The 14,738-nt window shown below is 30.2% G+C and overlaps 2 protein-coding genes across 2 annotated transcripts; one reads left to right on the forward strand and one right to left on the reverse strand.

Annotated features, from left to right (window-relative positions):
- LOC109342580 (two-component response regulator ARR17-like) lies at window positions 1,556-3,684 on the forward strand. Its single transcript, XM_019580537.1, has 5 exons — window positions 1,556-2,022; window positions 2,344-2,420; window positions 2,800-2,877; window positions 2,994-3,064; window positions 3,158-3,684. The coding sequence occupies exons 1-5, from the start codon at window positions 1,890-1,892 to the stop codon at window positions 3,258-3,260; spliced, it is 462 nt and encodes a 153-aa protein (XP_019436082.1). The 5' UTR covers window positions 1,556-1,889; the 3' UTR covers window positions 3,261-3,684.
- LOC109343451 (putative F-box protein At3g16210) lies at window positions 7,310-8,880 on the reverse strand. Its single transcript, XM_019581723.1, has one exon. It carries the CDS (start codon window positions 8,768-8,770, stop codon window positions 7,565-7,567), a length of 1,206 nt encoding a protein of 401 aa, XP_019437268.1. The 5' UTR covers window positions 8,771-8,880; the 3' UTR covers window positions 7,310-7,564.

A 14,738-nucleotide genomic window follows, 5' to 3' on the forward strand; every position in this document is an offset into this window, starting at 1 on the left:
ACTATTTTCTTTTCTAATTTTTGAGAAGTTGTGGGATCCATTGAACATTCGGGGAGAACAATCTCAATGATGGGGAGAATAAGGTTTCTCTATCCTAAAATTATTGTATTCTCATATCCCCAATCAATAGGTTTCTTCAAGTAAATGAAAATATTATTTTGTATTTCTTTTTAAAAATTTAATTATGTGACATTTTTTTATTAGATCTAGACAAGAAATTAAGACAAAAATATAGACATATAATCTCTTTCTAATTGGGGAACTAGGGATTATTTTCTGCCCTTGCCTTGCTGGGTCAAGACCCTTCCTTACAGAAAAAGGGATATGCATAAAAAAACAAAAAGAAGAATAGTACAATATGACACTTTTAATCTTTATATGTAATACAATAATATTTTTACTCTTAATTAGAAACTGGTCAACATTAATTAGAAAATCAATATAAAAGTTTGAATTTTATTACCATAAATAAAATTATCGTAAAATTTACAGTGGCTTTTTTCTAATTTTTGTTCAATTACAATCAATTAAAAGTTCAAAATTTGTCAAACTTCTAATTTTTATTTAAAATAATCAGATATAAAGATACTAATAAATCATAATTAGAAGAGCAATGAGCAATAACTAAAAATTTGAATTTCACTACCATCAATATTACACCACATGTGCTATGAGTTGCCATATAAAAATGTTATCTTCAACTTTTTAGTTGGATTTTATAGAGAAAATATCTTATATTCTACAATTTGTATCACTATATGAGCTATGAATATGATTGATTGAAAATGTATTTAAATTAAAAGTTTTATTATTAATTATTTTTCAGATCAATTACAGTATATGGTATATGAAGTGATATAAATTATGATACAACAAATGTGCTATCAATTTTATAATTAGTTAAGAATCAATAAATAATTAAAAAACTCCAAAAAATTATCCTTTATTATATTCAACAAATTATCGACCAAAACTCAATAATTATATTATCTCATTAATTCCCAATGATGTATTTTGTGATTAACATTATTATATGGGTGCTTACTTACAGGCGTATAGCTTAGCAGATAAAGACTTGTGGTAAGCATGTCTCAAACATGAAGTGTGTATGAATGCATAGTGTGCAGATATTGATGCTGAAATCTCGTCAACAGAGACAGGGAAAAAAAAAAGAAACTATAAATGAAATGTGTGTGAGATAGTGAGAGATATGAATTGATGATGGCAGCTCAAGATTTTGATTTCTGAATACAGAGGGTGGGGACTGAATCAAATCCATAGATACCCCAAAAGGATCACGCAATATATGTGACTTGGTATAAGTATCTCTTTCTGATATTGATTGAAAAATGATTTGTTATCTTGGATTCTCCTCAATGTTGTCTTGTGCCAATAATAATATGTTATATTAATTAAAAAAAATTAAACATTTATGATTATTATTATATTTTGTTTCATTATTGTTAGTGCGGACAACTTATGAGACATGATACGGATACCTTGATGTTGATTCTTCTCTCTCAATTTTTTTCTAACATTCCTCTCCCATCAACCACCTTAAAATTCATTTGCATTTACACTTGATGTATATATAGGACATAGTTACTTTCATATTCATACATGTCTTGTGACTTTCAAGTTTTGTTTCCTTTGTGTTTTTTCTTCTTTTCTCTCTTCATTTATATACACGTCTTGTCACACATTTGTTTTTCTTTACGTCCTTTTCTACTCTACAATTAATATTCGTGCACCCTTTTTTATTTATTGCAACTGTGTCTATTACCTTGTGTTTGTGTATGTTAACATTTCTTCAAATTCCTCATTTGCTAACATAAGAAAGAGGAAAACAAGGAGGTAGTGTTATTTATTCTTGTGTTTAAGATCAAAACATGAGTTCTTCTTCTTGGTCTTCTTCAAATTGGGTAATGGAAAGTGGTGATATTCCTCATGTTTTGGCTGTTGATGACAACCTTATTGATCGGAAACTTGTTGAGAAGCTGCTTAGGAACTCTGCTTGCAAAGGTATAGCTAGCTAGATTGCATGCACTCTTTTTTTCTTCTTCTTCATTTTCCTTTTTCGAAATGACTAGTTTTACACGTTTTTCTTATTTGTTAAAAAAATAATTTAAGAAAGAGGATCATTTAACCTATATGTAAGAAACCAATTCATTCGATGTGTAACTGTCACTCTCAATTAGTGTCATAATGTTGTTTTGTTTTTAAATATATTGTTAATAACACCTTTGATAATTTTAATTTTGATGCCTTTCATTTTGGTGATTATGTTTGGAAAAAATATTTTGTATGTCCTTTTTGGTTGGTTGCTAATGCTATAGGCTTCAGTTACAACTGCAGAAAATGGGCCAAGGGCATTGGAGTTCTTGGGCTTGACAAGTGGTGAACATAACACCTTGAATGGGGTAAGTGTATGTTTGGTTTGGATTTATGTTTTGGAAAAATAAATCATTTTTTTACTAATATAAGATTTCAACTTTTTAAATATAGAATAACAATATGCTGACAAATGTTTCATTCTTCTCCTTTCATATTAGATAAAGTTATGTAGTGTGAATATAACAACTAGAATGGTATGAGTGCATGTTTGATTTGGATCAATGTTCTAAAAAATACAATCACTTTTTAAAAAATAATAATATGATTTTAATTATTAAACATATAATAAACTTATTTAAACTAACACACCCTAGTCATAGTTGTGTAGTTTTGTGTACACCCTAGTCATATACATTTGAGCAAGCTGCTATGTGCTAACCAGTTATACTAATTGCTGCTTTCTAGAGATCCAAAGTAAATTTGGTTATCACAGATTATTGCATGCCAGGAATGACAGGCTATGAGCTACTTAAGAAAATTAAGGTATTTTTGTGTGTTTGTTTAGTATGTATTTCTGCTTTATTTATTTTTTACATGTATGCACTAAGTGATAAAATATTAAATTATTAACCATGACAAATAACATTATGTTGAAACAGGAATCATCTATGATGAAGGAGGTTCCAGTTGTTATAATGTCATCTGAGAACATACCAACAAGGATTGACAAGTAACTTTCATAATTATTGTATAATCTCTTAACACTGTTTAGTCCATTTTATTTTGTTTTCAATATGCTAACTCATTGTTCTGCTTGAAACAGGTGTATGGAAGAAGGAGCTCAAATGTTCATCTTGAAGCCTCTCAAGCAATCTGATGTGAAAAAACTAACATGTGAGTTAATGAATAGGGATTGTGAAATTTAGCTTTTAATGGTCTGTGTCTGTGTCTTTTGGGTTGAGTTTTAGACGGGAAACAAAGAAAGAGAATATTTAAGAGCTATGAAATACACGTGTGATATAACTCTAAGCTTTTTCCTATCATTTATTTCCTTCCAAAACTCAACTTGTAAATAAACCGTTAAGAGAAGCAAGAAAGTAACACTAGAAGATGTATGGATTGGTTACTAATATGGGCAACACTCCATACCCCACTATTGTCATGGCTGTCTATTGCTAAAATCTTTGCCACTAGGCCTTAACAAAAATGTTCCCTACTAATTGCAGTAGTCTAGGGTGTAGGACATGCTTATCATTTGTTTTGATGATGCTGTCTAGTGTCCTTTTCTCTTGTATTTTGACCTATGTATATCAAATTATTTTAGTGTTGATTGGTGCTTTAGAAAGTTAATTTTTTGTTACAATGAAATAATGGAGGAAAAAGCCCAAATTGTAGCTGAAATCGTGTGTAAGTATGGATTGTTACCAAGAGTTGGATCCTCCTCCCATACTAGAAAGTCTAATAAGAATTATCTAATACATGAATGTGAAACCTAGATTAATTTAATGAATTAAAAAAATTTATTAAAATTAATTTAAAACCTAAGCCATTATTTATTTTTTAAATGTTAGTGTTATCATTTTATCCAGCACTGAATGTTTTAATATCGGAGGATCAACATGTATACCCACAGTCCCCATGAATAATGGGTGTCTCAATCTTTTTTTTATATAATTAAAATTTTATCACTATCAATTATATTAGGTTGACAATAGTGATTATTATATTGTATTATATATAATTAATGTATAATTAGAATAAGGTCTGACCTATAATAAGAAAATTTTGAAACTATTTAATATTTATTAAGAATAAGAGATTTAAAAATATATTAGGCACAAATCCCTAATAAATAACATAATTGAATTCCAACAAAATCATATTGTATTCTCACAAAGAGTTATTTTTCTTCAAAATTTATTATAAAAATATTACATAATTAAATTAATCAATATTCAAGTTGGGGTCAAAAAAATTTCTTGCACCAAACCTACAAATGTCATGACAAACACAATGGTGTGTGTTTGAAACTGAAAACTAAGTATTATCACAAACATATATTTCCCAATACCTCCGGACATGCATATGACGGTGCATAACATGGGCAGCAACAACATGCCATTAATATGTTTGATTTTTCACACTACTCTTCCTCTTCATTTCACTCCTATGGTTGTTCCCATAGCAAACAATAACAACCCCGTATCAACTAAAACATAGCCCATTAAATTAGCATCAAATCATTTAAGAATGAACACAATCTAAGTGGGAGGTTCATAAATAGAATTAAATTTCATATGTGAACAGTACTTTGGGTTTTTGTTTTAAGTACTTAGGCTTCATATCTAACCATGTTTGTATAATAGGTTATGCTAAATTGTGGTTTGGGTATACAAATTGAGTTACATTTACAAATCACATATTTAGTTCGAGTAAGGTTACATCATGTCTAAACAAGAATCTAAGTCTAAAAATGTGATTTAAGTTGTACGTGAAAAAATTTGATTTTTTATTAAGCCAAACCATAGTTTTCAAACTATAGATTTTACTAGGATTCACTTCTGAACAAATTAATATATGCATTTTTTTATTCTATCTCTACTATATGAGTGTATGTCAAACAATTGAACATATCGACTAAGTGTGAATCGTCGGCATGTAATATTTAGTGCAATATCATTGATATTGCAGGAGTTCAAGTGGCAGATGCTACAATGTTGGACTAAGAACATAATGATTGCTTTTTGCAGAAGGCTAACTCAATGATTAGATGTAACAACCTAATAGTAATATGTGGTTGTGCAAAATACATTTCTTATATGAAAATTGTAGATCGAAGACAATGCTCTCACTTCTCACCTAAAATATGTTCTCACCTATAAGAATGAGGTCTTGGTTCAACTCTCAAAAACAAGAAATCAATCAACTTGATAGTAATATGTGGGTGTGCAAGATACATTTCTTAATTTATGGTTGTGCAAGATGCATTTCTTAATATGTGGTTGTGTCCCCTTATATTATCATTACAAATTCATGGTTTCAAATTGGAATCCTAAAGCACCAATAAGGAGTTGATCTAGTCATGTAAGGTTTTGCTAGATTCATAATATGACTAAAATGTCAAGAATTCGATTCTTTTGAGCAACACTTTTGGGAGTGAATGATACTTATTCAAAAAAATTGAAATCCATCAACAATTGTTTATAGAAGGCCACAATATCAACCAAAATATCCACATGCACTAACCGTTGTAATATCATGTAATGCCACGAACAGTTGCTTGTAATGGCAGACTCATGACATGAACATTTGCTTGTAAGGGTAGTGCATTATCTGGACCGCCTCATTGCTTTATTTTTATACAAACTTGCCCTAGACCCATGTTGATATCTATTGGGTCCAATGTTATAAAAATCAGTTCTTGTCGGCCGGTTCAACCGGTAAACCGGTCTCTATACCGGTACGGTACAATAATTATATCAATCATGCAATCATACCGGTTAAAATCAGTCATACTGGCCGATTTTCAATTAAACCGTACTAGTCATACCTGCCGGTTTATTTTAAAATTAATTTTTTAATGAAAATAAAAAATATTGGTTTTTTATTGATTTTTCAACATTAATTTTAATATATTATATATATATATATGTTTAATTTTGTCGGTATGCAGTTTAATTAGTGAATCATCGGTTGAACCACAATACCACTATATTAGTACCTTAATCGGTTTGATGACCGGTATGATATCAATAACACTAGTTGAGTCTACTAGCCACGGGTCTTTAGGTACCTAGTGAATCTGTGGGTACCCACAAATTTAAAAACATTAAAAATAATTGCAAGTAATTTATGTAATTGTTTATTTGTTTCTCGCAATCTTATATGTTACTTAGATAATCAACAAGAGAAAAATTACAAACATAATTTAAAGTTTTAAACACTTTTTAAATTTATTATTTCAATATTATGAGATAAAATTGATTTAGTAAGAATATAATAACATAATAATCACATTTAATAACATAGCATAGCATCACTACTTAGTTAACAATATAACATCACTATTTAATAACATAATAATCACATTTATGAATTAAAAAATATAGATTAACAATATATATATATATATATATATGAAGGAATAGCAGGACCGACTACCCTGGATCTGGGTACCTCATTGCCTGGACCCAAGCCCATCCAACAACAGATCTTAAAATCTTGAGTCTCAATTACCCATGGGTCCAACAACACAGACACAGACTCAACTCGTTGCGAGTATCTTTTGTGCATACTCATGAATCCAGGTACCCATTTTCATCCTAACTCAAGATGATCGTAATATTGGTTTCAAATAAGACACTTTTCATAAAAATATAATTTGTTGAAGTTTCAAATGTTGTATATATAGAGAAATAGTAGATCAAGAAGACTAACGCTTTACTGTGATCGTGGCATTGATGTAACATATATAGGAAGAAAATGAACAATAGGATATTCAAAGGAGAATGAAGTTAGGAAGCATATTTAACCAAATCAAGAAGGAAGTTACATGGAGAGTAGTCCAGTGTTGCACAAAGGTTTTGAAGAATGAATAAAGGAATTTCTTCCAACAAATATGAATCAGGCTTTCAATTCATTGTACAAAATGATAAATGAAAATAGTGTAACTTTACTAAAATGCACTTGTACACACTGAGGATTGTTCAGTGCCTTTTATGATTTTATGAGATATGAGCTAGCTTAAAAGGAACCCTTACTAGAAGGTGGCAACTTAAAGTTTCTCCAAAGCTATGCTCTATTGTGTGTTAATGTTTGTTAGGTAATGATTATTCACATTTCACCATTACAAGGACAACTAAAATCCCAAGTTATAGTTCAAGATTTTCCTAGAAGCATCAATTTTCAAGTACAAAAAAAGCATATATTCATATTACAGATACACTGGCATCATGAAGTTATATTGTGACAAAAGTAAGCAGGAAAATGAAAGTATTGACAACAAGGGAACACCATACTGAGTTCATCACAATAAACAAGTAATAACTTATAATCTCTTTAGCTTACTATGTCCAAAACAACTTTAAGCCAAGAGTCAACTTGAAGACTTCTAAAGAACAAAACGTTATCTAAATGAGTTTGATGTATCCTCAAACAACCTTCATACTAATATTGCTAATGAGTACCAGACAAGTGTTGTTACCACAAACAATCATTACAGCATTAAGCATCACTTTGTTTTACTACCTTTACCATTGAAATGATCCACAACACCATTGGTAAATCTGCGTAGCATCTTCCACAGATTCCGACTACGAGTACTAGACGAACTTATCCGCTCCAAGAATCCATCACCACCATCGCCGTGAGGCGAAACCAAGCTTTCAGTATACACAGTCTCCTGCAACCATTTCACATCATCCACCTCAGCAATCTTACTATACTCATCAGCCTCCTCATCATAAGCAAACACTCCCTTCCCTCTAACATTAATCACCAACTCCCCATTCTTCATAAAACAAAGAGGAGCATAATCCAACGACCTCAACCGGTCTAGAAACTTCGAAACCGATACCATTCTCTCCCAATTACAATCATCCCTCGTCGCCCATATATCAAAATAAACTCTCCTCTGAGAATGAACAACGCATAGTGCGCCATTCAACACTCCCAACCACGACAAGTTCCTCCCATTATTATCCGGTGGGTTAGGCACCACCGTGAATTTCTCCTCCGATAAACTGAACTTCAACACAACAGTAGAGATATCATCGAGAGTCAACCAGTAAACTGCGTTGTTCAACGTCACGGATTGGTGATAGTGCTCGATGAAATAGGGAGGGGTAACTTCGTCAGGGAGTTTTCGCCACGAATTGGAAGTTAGGGTTAGGATTTCAATTTGGGGATTATAATCTTTGACCTTGATATTGCAGTAAGAGGAAGGGGCTCTGATGATTTTATAGTCATTGATTGTGGAATCAAAACCTATACCGAGAACTTCTCTGGTTTTCATGAAATTCGAAGGTGTTGGAAGAATTCTATGTTGGTTGATGGAAGGGTTCCATAGAACGATGTCACCGTTGTTGATGATGATGCAAATAAGACCATGGCAGTGGCCTTTGACGTAGTAGGTGTGGCCGGAGATAAAAGGAAGGTGTAGTTCTTGAAGGTTGTGGTTACGGTGGTGGAGGGAAATGGATAAGGGAGATTTGAAGTAACGGGAGAGGATGATGCGGTGGGGAGTGGTGGAGTGGTGGCGGCGGAGGTGGTTGTTGATGAAGAAAGGATCGGTGAATAAACGGTGCCATGATTTGCAAACGCAGCGGAACCGGGCGAGGGTTTGGACCGGAAGGCGGTTCAGAATTTCGGCTTGGATGTCTTCGGGAAGCTGAACCGGGGTTTTTGAAGGTGAAGAAGACGACGTCGTTTTTGACATCGTGTTGCTTTGTGTTGGGACTCTACTCAATTCTGTCTCATACTAATGGAGGTGGTTGGGATTGTTGACCATTAGTGTAGATTTTCTTTCTTTCGGAAAGATGTGTATTACAGCATTGTGTATCCAGGTTTAATATAGGACTATAAGAGGATATATATCGTTTTTGGCCGTTATAAACTTATAGATTTAATATTTCTACACTAATAATATAATAATATAAGTGTTTTTGTCCGTTATAAACATATAGATTTAATATGTCTAGACTAATAATATAAGTGTTTTTCATTGTCAAAAAATTATTCACAATTTATATTTTAATAGATAATGACTCTAAAAAAAGAGTAATAAAAACTAATAGTAGATAATATAATAATAGTGTAAAAAACTTTATATTAACAATACATAAATTTTAAATTCTAAACTTATATAATTATAATTTGAATTATTTTTCCTTAGAATAATCAATGGTAAATAATATATATAAAAAAGTTTAAAATTTATGCACTGACAATGTAAAGTTTTTACACTGTCAGCATATCATTCACCATTCATTTGTAATACTTTTATTTGAAAGTTTAGTAATAACTAATATATGAATGGTGATGATTTACTGACAGTGTAAAAATCACTTATACTCTCAGTATATACATATTAAATCCTATATAAAATTCATACAAGTGACAATGCATTTATTTTTTTCTTATATAATTATTAAATTATTAATTATCTATTAACTCCTCATATCAATGGCAATAAATGATAATCACCATATACAATATTTTCTACCAATAATTTATAGATATAAAAATATTAATTTAAGCCAACTTTTTCAATCAATATTATTAAACTAGCAACATACATCAACTGACGTTGGTTCAAGTGGTACATGTTTGATTTCCCTTAAGTAAGGTCTCAGGTTCTAGTCTTGTGGATCGAAAAAACGTCCGCGGGGAGAGTTAGTCACAGTACTTGTGGATGTTCCTGGCTCGGACAGGATTGCATCCAGTGCGAGAATACCTGTGGGAAACCCAAAAAAAACTAGTAACATACTCGTACATTCGCATGAGATAGTATTTTTTATCACATGACTAAGAAGACACATATTATATGTGTCTTCACATAGTTAATAACATGCATGTTACTCGTGCATTTGCAGGGTTAAAAACATACATATTATTTGTACATTCGTATTGTTAATAATACACATGTGACCCTTATATTCGCGTGTTTAAAAACACACATGTTATTCTACACGCATTACAAATAAAATACACGTTCTTCGTGTATTCACATAGTTAAAAACACATATTATCTGTGAATTCACATAGTTAAAAACACATGTTACTCATACATTGATATTATTAAGAATACATGTGTTACATGTGTTTTGTTTGTTCAAACATATAAGAAAAATAAATGACAATTTCGAATTTGAATTTTCTAATTAAAATAGGAAACTAAAACATGATACTATATGATTTTTTTAAATTAAATATTTTAAAATTTATAAAAAATCAAATGATTTTTTCAACTTCGAATATGATTTTCTAATAAAAATATAAAATCAAATCATGATATTATATGAGTCCTTTTTATTGAAAATATTTAAAAGTTATAAAAAATTTCAATTTCGAATTTGATTTTTTTAATTATAATAGAGAAAAATTAAAATCTAAAGAATCTGAACCGTGATATTAAAATTCAGTAAGAAAAGTATCACAGAGCTTTGATTAGGTGAAAATGGTAGCAATTCTTAGAGTAATAGTAAACATTAAATAGTATAGATAGATTATAGAAATATTGAATTAGGTGAAACTGTATAGTTTTTTAATTTAAATTAAATAACTACATAAGAGAAATTCGAATGATTATATTAAGGTTTTGTTACCAAAAGTGAGATCACAAGATTTATATGTTTGTGCTCATCCATCAAGATTTATATGTTTGTGCTCATCCGTCAAGATGTATATGAAGTTACACACTTACACCCTTATATGGGAGATGATGAGGTAGGGGGAGATGATCAGGTAGGGGAGAGATGAAGATGTATGAGAGAGACAAATATGTATTAGTATAAATGAAATGAAACAGGAAAGAAAAATAGTCTGGATGTGAAAAGAGATTTCAATCTCATCTAATGTTCAATAATTATTAATTTTAAACATAAAAACACATAGAGGTTAATCGCTAATTAACATTAAATTATTAAAATATAAAATGCATGAAAGGTAAGGATGTGATGTGAGAATGTACATCGTAGTAACATAAAACCTTTTAGGAGGGAAATAAGTGAGAATGAGGTGATATATAGTTTGAGAGAGTTTTTTTTATTATGTAGTTAAAATAGACTTGAATCCAACATTAAAATGGATAGATTTTTTAGAAGGTTTACTCATATTCGTTTGAGCTATTCGTTTTTTCTTAGATTTTTATATTCAGTAATTTTTGCTTGTTAATAAGTAGGGTAAGTGGTTCCGGTTTAAACGGCGAAACCGATGGAACTGAACTGAATTAAACCGCAAAATGTGGTTCGGTTTCACGGTTTGGTTTGGTTTCGCGGTTTGGTTCAGTTATTTTTTTAAGGAACCATTTATGTTCGATTCGGTTTATAGTTTTAGAAATTTAGGAACCGCTGGAACCGAACCAAACTGAATCACATATCAAACAAATAGATACTAAAGAATTATATTTTATTATTGTTTAAATTCTTCAACCAATTTTGTAGCTTAAATTATCAATTTGTGTGATTATAGTGTTATATATGTTACTAAATTGTTATTATGTTAATAATATATATGTTATTACATATATGTTATAGTGGTATTGAGTTTGAAACTAATATACACCATAGATTGTTATATGTGTTACTAATTGTGAATTGTAAGGTTATATATGTAACTATTATATATTTATTGATTGATATATATATCACTAATCATGAATTATATTATTATATATATGTTACTAATTGTGGATTGTATTATATATGAGTTTTTTATCCATAAATTACATAATTATTATATATGTTACTAACATTTTTGTTAATAATATTAGTAGTGTTTTTCCTGTTGTAAAAAAAAATCTTATAATACATTTTGAGCTTTCAATTGATACAAGACTTTCCATAAAAAATAATAGAAAAATCGTGGAACCGAACCATTAAAGAACGGTTCGGTTCGGTTCCTATTGTTAAATTTGCGGTTAATTGAGCGGGGCCATTATGTTCGGCTAGGTCACTAAAATGCACCAAAATCGAACCAAACCAAACTTTTATACCTCTATTAATAAGTCTTGGGTGAAGATTCGTTTACAACATGATATTATAAACTTATAACAAAAATAGATAATAAATATTGGTTTTATGAACTTTGAACAAAACATAAGATAACATTTACAACATAAATATTTATAAATTACAATAATATTATAAATGAAAACATTATAGTATTCCTATTTTGTATAATATCTTTAAGCACAACAATAGAATGATGTATCAAACAAAATGAGAACATCTTTAGATCATTAGATTATACATTTCACTTCTTAATTATGTATTTAATTAGATAGAACTTTTACAATAACAACTTAATAAAGAATAGTAACTTTGCAACAAAACTAAAAAACAACATTGTTTCTATATAGAACTCAATAAAACCAAGTTCAATCATTAGTTGTTCACAATAAATGTGTTGATAATAAGCATACAAAAGAACTTCACAGACGAAGTAAAAAATGATGATCATATATTACGATAATGATTATATTTTAATATATAGAGTTTATTCTGAACTTGAGTCTATATTACCATTACTATAAAATGAAGTAACATGATTTTATTTTTGACATTACCCAAATATTTATATATTAAAGTGAAGTCACAAATTATATTGTTTTAGGAGATAGACTCTAATTAGAATGAGAGAAATAAATTGGTTATGCTAAAAATTATATAAATGAATTTGACATCATATATTATTTCATGCATCAGACATTAAATCTATGAATTTGGTTCAATTCGACATAACAAACATGTTAAAAATTTATACTTTAATATTTAACTAATTACTTTTTATATTATATGATCGTCATAACTAGCAGTCAAAGAGAGATTTTCAATTTTTTGATATAATCAAGGATATCATTTCACTTCTCTGAATAAATAATAAAGTATTAGTTTTAGTATATATAATTATCCTCCCTACAAAAATCACTTTCATCAATCATTAATTTTAGGATGAGGTTGTGAGATTATACTATTAGACGAACATGTTGGCGATATTTGAACTACAATTTAATACCCTTAATATGTACCAAAATATTTGGACAAAAATACCCTTAATATTGTGTTCGAACAAATTGGATGAGAAGGCTATTTTAGTAAATAGATTCTCTAAATTAAAAAAAAAACTCAAAAATCCCTTTCTCTCTCCACATTCTCAAACCCTTCAATTCTCACGACACAAAGTCCAAAATACCTTCTTCTCTGCTCTCTACTGGAATATGAGCACAACCAACCATTGTTCTCTTCTCTTTTCTGTGATTCAATGGAGAGAGAGTCACTTAAAATTGAATATTTTGCTTTTGTGGAGCAAAAGTAAGTACCAAAGACCTTACAAGATCCTGTAAACATTTATTTTGTTTTGCATCTATTGTGTTTAGTTTTATTCACAAGTCTGCCGTTTGCAATTATCAGTTATGCATATGGCACTAAATGCCAAATGCCAAATAATATCCACAAAATCCAAATGCAAGCTTGTATGATGAATGTGATTGTTAGTTTGTTACTGTTGTTGAAACAATACAAGTTTGGACCTATTTTTCTAGATTTTGCAAAGTGGCATTAAGAGGAATCATTGTTTTGGAGAGGAGAGAACAAAGATTTTGTTTAGGAGAATTAAGTCTCGATGAGAAAGGGATTTTTGAGTTTTTTTTTAATTTACAGAATTTATTTACTAAAATAACCTTTCTCATCTAATTTGTTCGAACACAATATTAAGGGTATTTTTGTCCAAATATTTTGGTACACAATGCTAACATGTAACTAACTGAAAAGACACCTTACCCATGTTAGCAAACCCTATATATATATATATATATATATATATATCAATTATAAATTTTTTAATTCAGTGAACTGGCCCGTCTTAATCGGTGTATACATTTTCTGGTATTTAATATTCATAAGTATTGAAAGGAACATTCTAAGACATACCACTTCGACTAAAAAGATTCGCTGAATTAATAGTACATCTGGTAGGGTTCGCTTTCATCGTACGATATTTGATTTCAGAAATGGCCGGTTTACCTGCGAAGCTTCGTCTCCAACCCTCTGACGTCAAATCCGCCGCCTTGTGGGGCGTCGCTGCCGCCTCTGGTGCTCTTTACCTTGTTCAGGTAACGCGTCTTATCTCTCTTTCTCTCTCCTTTGACTTTTCAGATTTTCATTTTTCATTCTCGATCCTCTGTTGCTATAAATTTGTTTTCTTAACTTTGCGGTTGGAGATGTTTACTTTTTGTTTTAATTTAGATCTAAAAGCATTATATGTTTTAGTACTGATCAGTAATGTAGTGTAGCGTTTCATTGATATACGTATTAGAACGAAAGGTAAAGAACTCGTGATTTTTCTATGTTTGGCCTAATTTTATGAATAAAACAGATATTTTTTTTGTTCTACTAAGGTTCTCAATTGCACCAAATAAAGCAGTCCTTTTAATTTATTGCAATCACATGTTGGAGATTGGTTTCATTGTTTTTTTTTCAGTTGCAATCATGTCATTAATCACATTACACTTGGATCTCTTTGCACATCACTATGATGTACTATGAGCTTCATGAGTCATTTTGTTAGTAACCTATTGAAATTAGGGATGAACCATTCATAGTTGGGTTTTTTATATTAATTTCTGTTTGTTATCCCCTTAAGGTGTTGAATGAAGATCACATGTCCCAGAAGCATGCCCCTAACTC

This window comes from Lupinus angustifolius, chromosome LG03 (genome assembly GCF_001865875.1).
Source record: "Lupinus angustifolius cultivar Tanjil chromosome LG03, LupAngTanjil_v1.0, whole genome shotgun sequence".
NCBI classification, from domain to species: domain Eukaryota; kingdom Viridiplantae; phylum Streptophyta; class Magnoliopsida; order Fabales; family Fabaceae; genus Lupinus; species Lupinus angustifolius.

What these genes read in the sequence shown, in the direction of transcription:
- LOC109342580 (XM_019580537.1), top strand. Translation starts at nt 1,890, where the DNA reads ATGAGTTCTTCTTCTTGGTCTTCTTCAAATTGGGTAATGGAAAGTGGT. An exon ending in TAGGAACTCTGCTTGCAAAG is followed by an intron (nt 2,023 to 2,343) that starts GTATAGCTAGCT and finishes TATAGGCTTCAG; the next exon opens with TTACAACTGCAGAAAATGGG. An exon ending in ATACCAACAAGGATTGACAA is followed by an intron (nt 3,065 to 3,157) that starts GTAACTTTCATA and finishes TGCTTGAAACAG; the next exon opens with GTGTATGGAAGAAGGAGCTC.
- LOC109343451 (XM_019581723.1), bottom strand. Translation starts at nt 8,770, where the DNA reads ATGTCAAAAACGACGTCGTCTTCTTCACCTTCAAAAACCCCGGTTCAG.